The sequence below is a fragment of the Pelodiscus sinensis genome, chromosome 27, assembly GCF_049634645.1.
Source record: "Pelodiscus sinensis isolate JC-2024 chromosome 27, ASM4963464v1, whole genome shotgun sequence".
Taxonomy (NCBI): Eukaryota; Metazoa; Chordata; order Testudines; family Trionychidae; genus Pelodiscus; species Pelodiscus sinensis.
Window position 1 is genome coordinate 12484317 of NC_134737.1, and position 15258 is coordinate 12499574.

Below are 15258 nucleotides of genomic sequence, written 5' to 3' on the forward strand. Positions count from 1 at the left end.
GCTTCCAGCGTTTCCACCAGGCACCGGGCGGGGGGCTGTATGCAGCTGCCTGGCTCTCGTGCGCTTAGCGTGGTCCTTCGCCGGATGAGTGGGGGGGATCTAAGCCAGGCTAGCTCCTGAGTCTGATGCGCTGTCACCGGTTTCCCCTCCCGCTCGGCTGAGCCAGGCCGAGCTCTGGACCCCTGCTCGGCCTCCCTGACAGCCCGTTCCTGTCCCTAGAGATTTCAAAGCCCTGGACCAGCACAGTCCCATCGGGAATAACCAGCTGGCCTTGGACGTAGCGGAGCAGGAGCTCGGCATCCCGCCCGTCCTCTCCAGCCCCGAAATGGCCTCCGTGTCCGAGCCCAACCAGCTCGGCCTCGTCACCTACCTGAGCCAGTTCTACGAAGCCTTCAAGCCTCCCGCAGGTGAGACGCCTCGGGGCCCTGGCAGGGGCAGGGCTGGATCCCGGGGGCCTACGCTCCCTGCCCTGCAGCTTCTCAGCTCCAGCTGTGGCCAGGATAGGCCATGGCGGAAAGACTGGGAGACACTGGGCCAGACCATGGGGCTGGCTGCTGAGCGGTTCCCTTGGCAGGGGACTCAGGGTTAAAATTGACAATAAGTATCATTGAGTTTTCCCCCAACCTCGGGGGCTCGTGTGACCTGTGGGGCAGGCTGTGCACATGTGCTGAGGAACGCGGCCTCCCCTGCCGGCCTGTGCACTAGGCGCTCAGCTGGGCCTGGCCCCTGCCCCTTCCACGAGCCTGTCTTCTCTCTTGCAGAGCCAGAGGAGACAGCGAGGAAGCTGCAGGTGCCCCGCGGCACCCGGGGAGCCGTCCTCTTCCTTAGCAAGCTCCAGAAGAGTCTGAGCCTGACTCGCAAGCGCACCCAGGTAAGTGCTCGGCGTGGCGGGTGCTGGGGCCAGGGCTGTCCCTTGCCTACGGCCCAGGCGCTCACGAGGTCCGGCACCCCGAGCCAACCTCTCCCTGGCAACACAAATGCCTGCGGTTGGCCCTGGGGACCTGGCGCCCTGGGAGACCCTCTGCCGTAGTCCCTGAATGTCCTGCTGCCACCGCGTCTCACCCAGGGCGCCCCGCTGTGATTTCAGGACAGTGCCCAAAAGGAGGCTGAGACCAAGAGGACGAGGAGAGAGGCCGGGGTGAGTTTCCCGCGTGCGGCCAGGTCGGTTTAGGAGCTAGGCTGCGGGGACCTGGTGTGCCAGGTCTGGGCCCCGGGCTCATCACGCTGTGGGGGCAGCAGGCTGTGTCCCAGGGAAGGGAGCACTTGCTGTTGCTCCCCAGCAACCTTTGTAGCTGCCGGGAGCAGCGGGAAGCCACGCTGGGGGGTGTCAGAGAGGGGAAGGGGTGAGGATGGGTGTCATCAGTGCCTGGCTCCATGTCCATGACAGCAAGGCCCTAAAATCTGCGTCCGTTAGTTCCCTCGCCTTCTCCAGAGCCCTGGCACCGGATCCCAGAAGGGCGCGTGGGCGCCGGGGGTGTGGGGCGAGCGTGGTACTTCCAGGCTGTGCGAGGAGCACGGGTGGACAGATCAGACCATGGCTGACCGATTGTGCACACGCACGTGCAGGCCTCAAGCCCCTTCCGGACCAAGGACCCGCGTGGAAGGGTGCTGGCTCCAGGAGCCGCTGGGCTGCGCGCCGGCCAGAGCCCTGCATTGAGCCTGCCCCTCTTGGCTTGCTGTGTAGCTGGACTCCGGGTCGGACGGCGACTTGTCCATTGCTCACCTGGCCCAGGGAACTAACAGCCACGAGCAGCCGCAAGAGATGGAGACCGGCCCTTCCGACCCCGCGCCGGGCGGGAGGCAGGTGAGTCTGTGCTCCCTGACAGCCACCTTGTCCCACCCGCCATGGGGTGGGACTGGCCGCCGCCTGCGTTTGCTGGGATGGGGGGGGGGGGCTTGCAAGGGACATCCTGGCCCAGTTTTAAAGAGCTCCAGGGTGAGGGTGGAGGCAGGGAGCCGTCTTGCATCCAGGCTGGGCGGGGGCTGGGGTATTCAGAGGAGCAGAGCCCATGTCTGCACTGGAGGTGTGAATTGCAGCCAGAGGAGACAGACCCATTCGAGCTCGTGTGCCGGGGGAGGGCCTGGCCGCCTGAGGGGTGCGTACCTGGCGGGTGAGCCGGTGGGGCCGGGGGGCTATGCTCTGTTAGCACTAGCATCTCCTCGCTGGAACTCCCGCCTCCTGCCCCAGAGCAGATGGACCCTTAGAGCCCAGCCCTGGGGTTGGGATAAGGGGCTGAGCAGAGCAAGGCTTTCAGGGACCCCTCTCACCCCCTCCCCACAGAAACTCGCCATTTCTGTCCCCTGCCCTGGGCCCAGCAGGCGGCTGGCGCTCAGGTGGGCCGGTCGGGAGCGTGCGGGAGCAGCTTAGGGCAGCTGCAGCGATGGCCTAGCTCCAAGGCTTTCTGGCTTCCTCCGCAGAACTCGCTCGCGTCCCCCGCGGAGAGCAGCGACGCCTGTTACTTCTGCGGCCGGCGGGTGTACATCCTGGAGCGGGTCAGCGCCGAGGGGCGCTTCTTCCACCGGGGCTGCTTCCAGTGCCACCGGTGCGGCACCACGCTGCGCCTGGGGGACTTCGCCTTCCATGAAGATGACGGTGAGGGGGGCGGTGCAGAGACAAGCCCCGAGACACCGGCCGCCAGGCGCGGGCTGGGCTCCGTGACCCACAACGGCAGCTCTCAAGCTGCGAGTAACAAGGCCGGCCGGCCTTGGGTCGGCTGAGTCCATCTGTCCCAGCGGAGAGGCTGCGAGAGAGCCAGGCGCACCCGCGCCCTGTCTGCTCTGCTCGTGCCCCGTCCTTGGCCTGGATTTCCCATCTCCCCATTGGGCGCCTGTGCCAGCTGGCGGCTGTGATGTACCCGGGGTTATTTTTCAGAGGGGAGGGGTCATGGAAACAGTGGATTGTTATTAATGCCCCTGGGCCTGGGTTTTTCTCTTCAGCTCTTCCAACACCCTCCCACTCCCATTCAAATGGAGAGGTCTAGGCATGCGGGTGTGCGCATGTGTGTGGAAGAGGGGAGGTGTGTGAGTCCACCCCTCTCTGCAGCCAACCCCCAGCCTCCACATGGTTGGGGTACTCGCATTCCCTACAGGCAGAGCTGTGCTCATGGGAGACAGAGTGGGAGGTGGTTTTAAATAAAACAATAGCTCCTCCTGCAGTTTGCTGCTAGGGAGTTGGGCTACCGCTCGAGTTTCATTAAATGGCTGAATTATTCATCATGGCAGAGCACCAGCAATTCCTTGTAGGATTTTCCGTGGGGCACTTGGCACCGAGGCGCCCTCTAATTTTTTCCATCTGTGTGTAGAATAAGCTTTGTTATGTGTTTAGGTAACCCCCACACGAGTGGGTGTGGTTCACCGTCCCATGCTGGCTCCTAGGCCACTTACCGCGGGAGATGAGAACAAGGGAGCTCCGCAGCCTAAGCAGAGAGCCAGCCGGCTTCATAGCTCAAGCTGTAGAGCAGGGGTGGGCGAAAGGGCCTCCACGGTCAGGATCCGGCCCGCCAAGTGGGTGGATCTGGCCCGTGGAGGCCCTGCTACTCCCCTGCCCCCAGGCCAATTAGGACCTGGGGGCAGGAAAGCGCACGAAGCCTCCTCTCGCCCTGCCAGGAGCATGTGGCGCTTTGAAGCGCCATGTGCTGCTCACAGGGCTGGGCGAGAGCAGAGGAGGCTTCCCGCACTCCCCTGCCCCCATCCCTGCTTAGCCCGGGGGTGGGGGACCATGCCAAGCCTCTTCCAGGGCATGGGTGCCTAGGGGGACAAAGGGACTCCCCCAGACCAATCACGGTCTGGGAGTGGCGTAGCCCCGCCCCTTCCCATTTAGGCCCTGCCCCTTCCAAAATTTTTGAAGTGGCCCCTGGGCAGAAATGATTGCCCACCCCTGCTGTAGAGGCTCCTACACTAAGCTCCAGAGAGCCCCCGGTTCAAATCCGCCCGGTGATGGTTACACTTAGAGGCTTGTGTGGACGGGCCCCACCAGTGGAGACGGGCCGGGGGTGTTCTGCTCATCAGCTGGGCGGCACTGGCACCTCTCCTGAGCGGGCTCAGCTCGCAGGGAACACTGCTCGGCACCACTGCTACGTCAGTGCAAAATCCCTCCCTGGAAAAGTCCAGCTATGGGAAGAGGGTCTGAGTTACAGGCCTGGGCAGAGACCAGGACGTGGCTCCAGGTCCATTAGGTTTGCAGCCTGCTTGAAAGGAGCAGTGTCATCCTCAAGCCATGTGCTTAACCGCAGGCTGGACCTCCCTGGTCGGACACCCACGGGACCTGAGCATCCTGAACTAGGGAGTTAGCCAGACCAGACCAGGAGGCTCCTCTCCCAGCCGTCGGCACCAGTCCTGACCACGGGGATCCGCTCCTGGCCCCGGCCAGGGCTGCGCTCCCTGCCACCAGCCCAGTAGGGGCTCCCAGCTGCCAGACTTGTTGCCGCTGGTTGGGGCTCCTAGCTGGGCTCTCTGGCCCAGCAATATCCATGGTCGTGTTGCCTGACCAGAGACTGCCAGATTCCAGTGGTTCCACCTGCACCTTCACCTCCATTCCTGAGACCTCCTGGCTTTGAAAAAGGAAGAGGAGTGTGAAATCCAGCCTGCTTGCCACTATGCCTGGTTTCCTCTTTGCATTGCTTGCAGATGGCCAATGAGATCCAGCCATTGTCAGTTTCCTTTCTGTTGGGATCTGTCCAGATTGCACAAAACAGGTGTTCTGTAATTTGGATGAAAATAGCAGTGAAGACATGAATCATACAATCACAGAGCTGGAAGAGACCTCAGAAGGTCATCAAGTCCAGCCCCCTGCCCTAGGCAGGACCAATCCCAACTCAATCAACCCAGCCAGGGCTTTGTCAAGCCAAGACTTAAACACCTCTAGGGATGGAGACTCCACTACTTCCCTAGGGAACCCATCCCAGTGCTTCCCCACCCTCCTAAGGAAATGGTTTTTCCTAATATCCAACCTGGACCTCCCCCACTGCAACTTGAGACCATTGCTCCTTGTTCTGCCATCTCTCACTACTGAGAACAGCCTCTCGCCAGCCTCTTTGGAGGAAGTTGAAGGCTGCTATCAAATCCCCCCTCACTCTTTGCTTCTGTAGACTAAACAGACCCAACTCCAACATGGCAAGGGGGCTGTTAATTCAAGTTAGTGGCTCAGAAGAACGCCCTCGGGTAGCCTGGGGTTGGACTCAGCCTGCCAAACTGAGTTGTGTCTGCACTGAAATGAAGAACACACTTTTTTTTTTCAGTGTAGACAAACCCTTCATCAGTTTCCTGGTCAGGTTTGCAGCCCTGTGTGTTATTTGCCTGTCTAACCATGGCAGGGGGGATGTTTGCTTAAACACAAGCATTTTCAGGAGAAAACAATTGAAAAACCAGCCCCAGGAGGATATTTCTGCTGACTGTCAGGTTTATAAAAGCTGCTTTTGTGTGTTTAATGTAGTTACTTTTGGGTTCACCAGATTTGCTGAAAGGACACGTTGTCTTCAGTAGGACTGCGACAGTAACAAAGATAGAGGAATATAGCCGAGCTGGTGCAGCGTAGGAGGGAGCTGCAGTAAGCAAACGAAGGCTGATTAAAAAAGCTGCATGACTGATTTATAATATTTATATATTTAACCAGCTTCAGCCCATTTCCCCCCCTCCCCCTGCTCTTGGGTTCTGCTGCTAATCTAACACAGGCAGGAGGTAGCTCCATTTCTCTTCTTCTAGTCTGACCCTCCCTCCAGGTATGGTTATTACTGCAACCTTTGGTCCAGACCCCACCCAGCCCTTGGTCCTCAGTTTTAATTATTTTCTATTTGCCTAGGAGCCCAATCAGGCCCCGGTCTTTGTGCAAGGTGCTGTACAAGCACAGCACGGAGAGACTGTAAGCTCCTTGGGGCAGGGGCTCCGTATAAGACGTTGGCAGCAGCTCTGCGATCCTCCTGTGACACTGTCTGGTTTCTCCCCCCCAGGACACTTCTACTGCATGCTGCACTATCCGACTGCCCGCAGCGTGGACGGGCCGGACAGCGAGCCCCGATCCGTGCCACAAGAGGTGAGTGGGACCCTGCCGTGCCCGCACCCCTGGGGACGTGCCCAGCGCTGGCAGCTGGGTAACACGGTCACACAACTGCCTGCTTTTTAACATCCCCCGTTCTAACCCTCTGCGTCTGGCCCCTGCTAGGACCTCTCCCAGCGCCCCCCCGGCTGCTCTCCCTCCGAGGCCGGCAGCCAGGGCTTGGCCACTGGGGCGGCGGAGCTAACAGAGGAGAACCCAACCCCTTTCCCGAAGGAGCCGGCAGTGGCGCAGCCTGCAGAGCCGTGGGAGGGAGCTGTTCCAGCCGGAGAGGACACAGGCGCCGGCACGGCAGACATGCAGCAGCCTGCAGCCCAACCCCACGCTGTGCTGGAGGATAACATGGGAAGGCCCGTCTCCTCCGGTGGGGCAGGCAGGGCCCAGCCTGGGGACGGCCTCGGCGTCTGGGCCCACAGCCAGTCTCCGCAAGAGCAACAGCGTCGCCGTGAACCTGGCACCGTGGGCGCAGCGCTGCCGCAACCCAGCCCAGAGCCTCGGCCTCTGGAAAAGGGGCCCCCGCCCCCAGACTTCGGGCAGGAGGAGGAGGAGACCAGGAAGAGGAAGAAAATCCAGCTGTCGCCCTTGGAAAAGCTCAAGCTGTCCACGCTCCGCCTGACCTTGGACTCGGAGACGCAGAGCCAGGGGGGCCCTGGGCAGCACCTGGCAGGTTCGGAGCCGCTGCAAAACGCTGCTCCGGCGAGAGCCCAGGTCAGCTGGGCTGAGCTTGAATGCAGCGAGGAAGAGGAAGGTAACTGCAGTTCTGAGTGTCTGGTGCAGCCGAATGCTCGGTTCTCCAGCCATGCTCTCCCTCCCCCCTCGCTCCCAGCAGACACTGCCCCTCCAGAGCACCCCCATGACTTGCAGGGCAGAGAACTGCCGCGCTGGTGGCTGATCTCCTTGTCTGCAGCAATGTTGCATCAGACTGTAACCGCGGCCGGGAGGGTGGGTGAAGGTGCCTACTCCCCTAGCTAGCTGGGTCAGCCTGCGCGCTCTGAGCTGCTGTGCGCAATGCGGGGCAGTGACAGAGGACAGGCGCCCGGCTCACAAAACCCACCATCACGGTTGGGTCCAGCTGGCTGGCCCGACCCCAGACACAGGGCTGCGAGCGAGCCATGGAGAAGCCAGGCAGAATACACCCACAGCCAGCCACTTCCCCCTCCTGTGCTTGTGCAGCAGAGCTGTACGCTGGTTGCCAGCAGGCCTGCCTGGGCTAGTCCTGAATCTGCTTTTGTCTGCCCAGATGGAGAGGAGACCGAGACCGACAGCGATGGCGAAGAGGAGCAGAGCCAAGACCTCGGGTACTTCCGAGAGAATGTGAGTGTGATGAGTTTGAAGTCGATCGATGTGTTAATCCAGCACTGGAAGGGCTAGAGATGGAGATTCCACAACCCCCCTAGGCAATTGAGTCCAGTGTTTACCCACCCTAGAACCATAGAGCTGGAAGAGACCTCAGGAGTCATCAAGTCCAGCCCCCTGCCCAAAGCAGGATCAATCCCAGCTCAATCATCCCAGCCAGGGCTTGGTCAAGCCAGGACTTAAACATCTCTAGGGATGGAGATTCCACCCCCACTCTAGGGAACCCATTCCAGTGCTTCCCCACCCTCCTAGGGAATAGTTTTCCCTAATATCCAACCTAGACCTCCCTCACTGTAACTTGAGACCAACCTAATGTCCAATCTAAACCTCCTTTGCTGCTTGTCCTATCCTCAGAGGCCAAGGAGAACAATTTGTCTCCTTCCTCCTTGTGACACCCTGCAAAGAGACGGGTGGGGCGGTTCGCCACCTGTGTACATTGTGGGCTACGCTACCTGTATGGCCCTCAGGATGTCACATGGGCCACAGCTGTGAGCGGCCTGGGCTGCAGTCCTGCAACAGACGAGCACTCATGGAGCTATGTGGGTGTGGCTGTGGGGCACAGAAGGCCCGTTCAGGGGGCCTATCTACACTACAAGGTTTAACTTGCAGTAAGTGGGTCCCAGAGTCTGTTTCACCTTCCCCCCATCCCTTTGCCTTCTGTCCTCACCTTGATGTAGCTGGCAAGCCACCTGGGGCAGAACCCAGCCTGTGGCTTGGCAGTGGAGGGGTGCATCAAGAACTATAAAGAATAATTGTAGTTGATTCAAGCAGCCCCAGGCCCTGCGGGCAGCCCTGGCCCCCTTCTGACCTTGGCTCTTGTGTTGAACTTCCAGTGTCTCCTGTCTGTGGGCGAAAAGGAAACGTGTCCCACCTGGAAGAGAACGCTGACCCGCCGCGCCAAAGAGGCAGAGATGAAGAGGTTCTGCAAAGCCCAGGTAACGCTGACAGGAAATGCAATTGGGCATCCTTCGTTTGCCATGTGTGAACTCCTGACGCATCTCGCTAGAGTTCCTTCCCCGCCCACTCTCGCCTTCTCTTGGGCGTGGATTCGGATGGGTACCAGATGGGCAGATGACCTCAACTGCGGGGGGTGAGGGAGGGGGGTTGCAAGCACTCTGGAGGCCAGGATTCAAATTCAAACGTATTGAAGAATTGGCCTGACATTAACAAGGTGACAAAGTGCGTCACGTAGGAAGGAAAAGTCAAACGCGCACAACTGCTACACGATGGGGAATAACCAGCCCCGGCGCGGCACAGCTGACGAGGTGGATCACCGAGTGACCGAGAATCAACGTGCTGCAGCCATGAGAGGAGCCTCGCTAGCATCCGGAGGCGTTGTCTCCTGAGCGCCACACGGACGTGGGAGGGGACTGTCCTGCTGTGATTGGCACTGGGGAGGCCTCCGCTGGAGGCCCGGGTCCTGTTTGTGGGGTCCCGCTTTAGGGAAGAGGTGGACAAATTGGAGAGAGGCCAGAGGAGAGAAACAAAAAGGATGAAAGGCTCAGACAACCTCATTGCAGGGGGGGACCTTTAAAAAAAGGCACGTTCAGCCGCAGGGCTGCTGAGAGGGGAGGGGGGAGGAGCAGTCGCCCTGAGACCCGGCGGGCTCTGGCTCTGGCACTGGCAGCCGGAACCCTGAGCCCTTTAAATTGCCACTCAAGCCCTGTGCGGTGCTAAGGGCTGGCTGTGCTAGCCCCGCCTCTTCCACATGAGGCCCCTCCCCTTCTGGGGGATCTAGAGTTGAGCCCGCTCCTCCCCCATTGCCCAAAGTCTGTCGCCAGCCCTGTTTAGGCTTGAGAAAAGATGACTGAGACAGGATCTGATTTAGGGATGTTAAATTGCGTTTAATCAGCTGCTCGAATAGTCGATGGAATTTCCATTGACTACTCGATTAGTTGACGAGGGGGGAAACTGCAGCGCCACGGCGCGGTTAGCTCCTGGCCTTGGGAGCTAACCCCGCTGCATCTCTGCCTTTTAAATGTATTAATAGCTGCCAGGCTCTTCATATATTTAAAAGGCCGAGGCGCAGTGGGGGGACCAGGCGCGAGCCAGGAATCGGCTGTCCCAGCTTGCTCCTGATACATTTCGAAAGCAGCAGCGCAGCATCTGGGACCAGGCACGAGACAGGAATCAGCTGATTCCCAGCTCCCGCCTAGTCCCCCTGCTACGCCGCTGCCGCCTTCTGCGGAGACAGTGCTGAGGAGGGAACTGGATTGTAAGCCAGTTCCCCCCAGCACCGGCTCCTGCTCCCCCCCTTTGCTACCCCTCTCTGATAAAAGCAGCAAGGGGGGGGCGGGGGGGGGGGGAGGAAGCGACTAGTTGAGTCACTACTTGACTGCCTGGTAAGTTTATACTAGTCAACTAGTTGCTTACATCCCTAATCTGATAGCAGCCTTCTGAGCGGTGAAGCACGGGGAGGATTGTTTTCCATGTGCACAGAAGGGAGGACAAATCAAGTGCGTCATTGGCAGGAGATGTAGGTTATCTGTTAGGCCAACTTTCTAAGTCCGAGGGTAGCCGAGCTGTGAACAGGTTTCCAAGGGGGGGCTGTGGGAACCTTGTCCCTGGAAGTTTTTCCGAACCGGTTGGACAGACACCTGTCTGGATGAAATGCAGGGGCTGGCGTTGCTGACCTGTCGCGGTCGCTTCTAGCCCTGCAGGGCTCCTGCGCTCTGCTGCCAGCACTAGGGGTGCCTGGCTGCGAAGCTGGACAAATCCCTGCGCCTGTTCACGAATGGTGCAGAGGGTCGGTGGTGCTAATGCATTGATTAAAGGACCAAATCATTAATTCCCAGGCCAATTCCTAGGTGCTAAGGATTGGCCCTTGGCCTCTGGCCCCCTTGCCAGCAGCTGGAGAGGGGACCCTTCCCCGGAGGTCAGAGTTGCTAGGAAAGGGAGACCAGACACCCAAATAACCTTTCTCCTCTCTCCGGTGCATTCCAGTCCATCCAGAGGCGGCTGGAGGAGATTGAAGTGACGTTTCGGGAGCTGGAGAAGAAGGGGATCCAGCTGGAGAGATCGCTGCGCAGCGAAGGAGGTAGGGGGACCCTGAGGTAGTAGCGTCGGCAGACATGCACCACTAGGACACACTGCCAATAGGGACACTATCGTCACCCCAGCCCCATGGGTGTCACTGGACCTGTGACAGGTGGCTTGTCTCTGATGGCCTACCCAGCGTTCCCTGTATGTGGGGCACTTGTGCAGCTCTCAGGGGAGAGTCCAATGCCACCAGCTGATTAGCAGAGCGCCCACAGTGAGGGTTTGTATTTCCACTGGTGGTGCACATTCACGCATCTCGGTGCATATAGAAACATTTATTCCACACATGATGGAAAAGATTAGCCATTCTCCCTTCCTGCCACCCAGGGGACCAGTCTGAGCTGAAAAGCCAGCGGATGAACCAGTTGCTCTCTCTGGTGCAGAAGAAGAACAGCCTGGTTTCCGAGGAGTCGGACCTCATGATCGCGTAAGTGTGTGTGTGTGTGTGTGTGTGTGTCCGCCCGCACAATCAGTGCCACTCAGTGCTCCTTCAGTCACCCCACCAGTGCGCCGACCACTCCCTCCTCCTCCACCACACGTCAGCAGCCTGCGATGTGCCTGTCCCAAACCATTGTCATGGGCCTGTGCCCCAGCGCTGGGAGCAACAGGAAAGGCCAGGGCTCCTACCTGCCAGCGATGGCCTCCCGCTCTGGCCAGATTCCAGACTGAACCGGACACGTTGGCCTACGTAGGCAGCTGGCCCCCTGCCAGTGGGGGGGCATGAACTCCAATACACCTCTGACCCTTTGCGCACCAGGCTGATACAGGCAGGGTGTGCCAAGCGCTTGTGGTATTGCCCAGCTGCAGCCACCCAAACGTCCTGCCACCCCCCAGCTGGGAGTTACTGGTGTCCTTAAAGGCACAGAGCTGGGGCCAAGATTTCCTTCCATGCCTTGCTGCTGCACCTGTCCCGGCTCTGGGGTTTGACCGAGCTCTTGTTTTCTCCCCCTGCAGGGCCCAAGAGCTGAAGCTGGAGGAGCAGCAATGGCAGCTGGACCAGGAGCTACGGCGATACATGAACATGGAAGGTACAAGGGAGCACGCCCCTGCTGGCCTGGGGTGTCCTTTTCCGGGTGGTCTGGTCACGCACAGGCACCTGGGGGAACGGAGGCAGGCTGTAGTGTCACTCCCGCCCGTGTCTCTCTGCAGCCACCACCTGTCCCCTTCCACAGCTGGAGCCTCAAGCCAGAGTTCTGTGCCAGCCTGCTCACTAATTTGGGGCGCTTCACTTTTTGGGGGGGTCCAGCTCGATCCCTATGCCAGGTTCCCCATGTGCCTGGCAAAGCACTGAGCACCTGTGGAACTCCCCAGGACGGGGGGTGCTCAGCACCCCTACAAGGACCAGGCCCGAGCTCACTCGCTTGGGCAGGCAGAATCAGCCACTCTGCAAAATGTAGGCCTGACTTCCCTGCTGTCAGCGGGGCCCAGAGCCTCCCACCCTCCCACTGGGCTCCCGGGCTGCTGGGCGGGGTTATCCCTTCAGGGAGATCGGTGTTTTGCACCCATGGGTGAACTGAACCTCAATCTGACCTATGGAGCATATGACCTATGAGGAGAGGCTGAGGGAGTTGGGTCTGTTTAGTCTGCAGAAGTGAAGAGTGAGGGGGGATTTGAGAGCAGCCTTCAACTTCCTGAAGGGAGGTTCCAGAGAGGCTGGAGGAGGCTGTTCTCAGTAGTGACAGATGGCAGAACAAGGAGCAATGGGCTCAAGTTGTGGTGGGAGAGGTCCAGGTTGGATATTAGGGAAATCTATTTCACTAGGAGGGTGGTGAAGCACTGGAATGGGTTACCTAGAGAAGTAGTGGAGTTTCCATCCCTAGAGGTGTTTAAGTCTTGGCTTGATCTAGTTGGGATTGGTCCTGCCTAGAGCAGGGGGCTGGGCTTGATGACCTCGTGAGGTCTCTTCCAGCTCTATGGTTCTATGATTGTGTCCAGTTCTGGGCACCACATTTCAAGAAAGATGTGGAGAAATTGGAAAAGATCCAGAGAAGAGCAACAAAAAGAGTAAAGGGCTAGAGAACATGAGCTATGAGAGAGGACTGAAAGAAATGGGCTTGTTGAGTTTGGAAAAGATAAATTTTCCTTTAATTGAGAGGGGACATGACAGTGGTTTTGAAGTATCTAAGAGGGTGTCACAAGGAGGAGGGAGAAAAATGATTCCTCAACCTCTGAGGATAGAACAAGAAGCAATGGGCTTAAACTGCAGCAAGGGAGGTTTAGGTTGGACATTAGGAAAAACTTCCTAACTGTCAGGGTGGTCAAACACTGGAATAAATTGCCTAGTGGAATTGTGGAATCTCCATCTCTGGAGATATTTCAGAGCAGGTTAGATAGACACCTATCAGGGATGATCTAGATGGTGTTTGGTCCTGCCGTGAGGGCAGGGACTGGACTCATAGAACACTAGGACTGGAAGAGACTTCAAGAGGTCATTGATTCTAACATGAGAGTGGCCAGACTGGGTCAGGTCTTCCAACAGTAGCCAATGCCAGGTGTTCCAAAGGGATTTAATAGAACGGGGAAATGATCCATTCCCTACAGCCCACTTTCAGCCTCCTACAAAGAGAGCCATTGATGGACCTGCCCTCCATGAATGTATCTAGCCCTTGGTTTGAATCCTGTTAAAGTCCTGGTCTTCACAACATCCTCTGTCAAGGAGTTCCACAGGTTGACTGTGCGCTGTGTTTTCATTCATTCTGTGGACGTGCTGGGCAGTTCCCGCAACAGCCTGACTGGGTATTGGGTCCAGCATCACCACAGGGAAGGAGGCAATTGTGCCAATGGGGAGGCTGTCTTGCCTCACACCTGGGCAGGGCCTCTTGGGTGGGAGAGCGAGTCAAACACCGCCTGTGTGCTGTGCTGGATGCCAGGCTGGTCCCTGTTCTTGCAGAGACGCTGAAGATGCCTCAGGACCAGCGGGCGGAGAAGGAGATCCTGGGCCAGCTGCTGGAGGTGGTGAACAAGCGCAATGTGCTGATCCAGCTGCTGGAGGAGAAGCGCCTTACCGAGCTGAGCGAGGGTCTCCCGGGGACAGCGCACGGCTGTGCGGCCTAAGGAGCCACCGCCCCGATGCCTGCCGGACCTTCCCCAGGTGGGCTGTGCTCCTGTCCTGCTAGGCCAAGAGACTGCGGCTCTCCCCAGCAGCCAGAGAGCGGCCTGCGGGCTCTGGCCACCATGGCGGAGGAAGGGGGGCATGTGCCTGACCCCAAACCACAGCCAAAGCCTCACTGAAGGGGCACAGCTGCTGCCTGGACCGGCAGCCCCTCTTCCACCTGCTGAGTCAGAATGCAAGGACGAGCCTGGGGCTAGGCCCAGGCCGGCTTAGCAGTTTCCTCTCCCACGCCACGGCTCCCCAGAGCGAGGGGGCAGCGCTGGCTGTGCCTTAGCATCTCTAGAGAACCAGGTCTGCACTGGGCTTGTAGCATGGTAGAAATGCCCGAGGCAGCTGTTGCCGTAACCCCGTTCCGGGTGGGAGCTGAGCGCCTGGAGTTTCAGGTTTACTCCAGCTGCCTTGCCGAGTGCGTCTCTCTCCACCGCTTTGGTTTTAGAGCTTTATCTGCACAATTAAGTTATTCAGGGCACGAGCTCTCAGGTTCCTTTGAAGCCCAGGTCTCAGGGAGTTGCTGGATTCCGTTCAGATCAATCCTGCCAGAAACTGCTCTTGGTGAGTCCCCCAAGTGTGTCCGCCAGCCCAGACCCACCCCTGAGAACTCCTCAACCAGCTACAGGCGGCAGCACCCGCCTGTGGAACCAACTGGGCTGCGGTAGCCACCAACAGCACTGGGGGAGTGTCTGAGCCGGCGGTGAGCAGCCTGCGGCCCAGCAGGATTCTGTGCGTGGCCTGCGAGACATTTTGTTTGCTGTTGCCGCGCTCAAGGGGGCCAGACCTGCTGGTTTCCGGGTAGTGTTTTTTCCTACGGGTATTACTAAAGTGACAGCAGGCAAAGCCAGGGTAGTGAGGGGCAGGCTGGTTGCACCACACTGACTGTGAGAACCAGGCGCACCCTCTGCAGCCAATCACAGCGCTGCTACAGTTCACTCAGCGCCCCTGCGAATTCTAGGTACACAAGGCCCTACCCCGGGAGCATGTCTTGGTTACAGCAAGAGATGCAGGGGGGCCTTGCTCTGCTCCAGTCACAGGGACAGCACCTCCTGCTGGTCCCCTCAGTCACAGCACCCTGTAGCTTCTCGCTCTCCTATGCAGTGTTGTAGCCCTGTGGGTCCCAGGGCATTAGAGAGACCAGGTGGGTGAGCTTTGTGAAGCTTAAAGCCTTGTCACTCACTCAAATTGGTCCAATAAAAGTTTTAAACCTCACCCACCTTGTCCCGCCTGTCTGGCTGCAGTGGAACGCGGTGGGGCTTAGCAGGGCTCAGGCTCCCCCAGGAGGCTCGAAGAGGAAAAGACCAAGGAGCCGGCGTGGAGGGGATAACGGCTGGGTTTTGGCACTCAGGGGGCGTGGAGTTCGCTTGGATGTAGTTAGCATCATGCACAGGGAAACTGGCTCCTTGGGCTACCCCTCCTGAGCAGGGCTGTAGCGCCCACGCCACTCCTCTGACGCCAGCGCAGCGACACACCCTGTGAGATGGCGGGACAGGCCTTGCCACTCCCGCTCCCTGAGGTCCTGCCTCAGGGCCTGCGCGGCAGACCGAGCTCCGCCATGAGCTCCTAAGTTCCCTCTTTGCAAGAGAGCTTCTCAGAACCACCCTGCCAGGACTGATAGACTCGTGTCTAACCACAGGGCTCTGGTTCGCAAAGGGGCCTGGCGCTCTGCCCACCTGGAACCCCTGGGGATCCCTTGCCAAACACTCCCCGC

The 15258-nt window shown here is 59.1% G+C and overlaps 1 protein-coding gene across 6 annotated transcripts in view; it reads left to right on the forward strand.

Moving 5' to 3' along the window:
* Positions 1-14759, forward strand: part of MICAL1 (microtubule associated monooxygenase, calponin and LIM domain containing 1) — a 46899-nt gene extending 32140 nt beyond the window's left edge. For all 6 annotated transcript variants that reach the window (XM_075909977.1, XM_075909981.1, XM_075909982.1 and 3 more), the window contains exons 13-25: positions 220-407; positions 762-871; positions 1088-1138; positions 1685-1804; positions 2419-2593; positions 5946-6028; positions 6158-6797; positions 7290-7363; positions 8239-8340; positions 10349-10442; positions 10772-10871; positions 11399-11472; positions 13335-14759. In XM_075909977.1, the coding sequence (XP_075766092.1) occupies positions 220-407; positions 762-871; positions 1088-1138; positions 1685-1804; positions 2419-2593; positions 5946-6028; positions 6158-6797; positions 7290-7363; positions 8239-8340; positions 10349-10442; positions 10772-10871; positions 11399-11472; positions 13335-13498 (1975 nt within the window). In that variant the 3' untranslated portion in view covers positions 13499-14759. The remainder of the gene's footprint in view (positions 1-219; positions 408-761; positions 872-1087; positions 1139-1684; positions 1805-2418; positions 2594-5945; positions 6029-6157; positions 6798-7289; positions 7364-8238; positions 8341-10348; positions 10443-10771; positions 10872-11398; positions 11473-13334) is intronic.
* Positions 14760-15258: the final 499 nt, after the last annotated feature.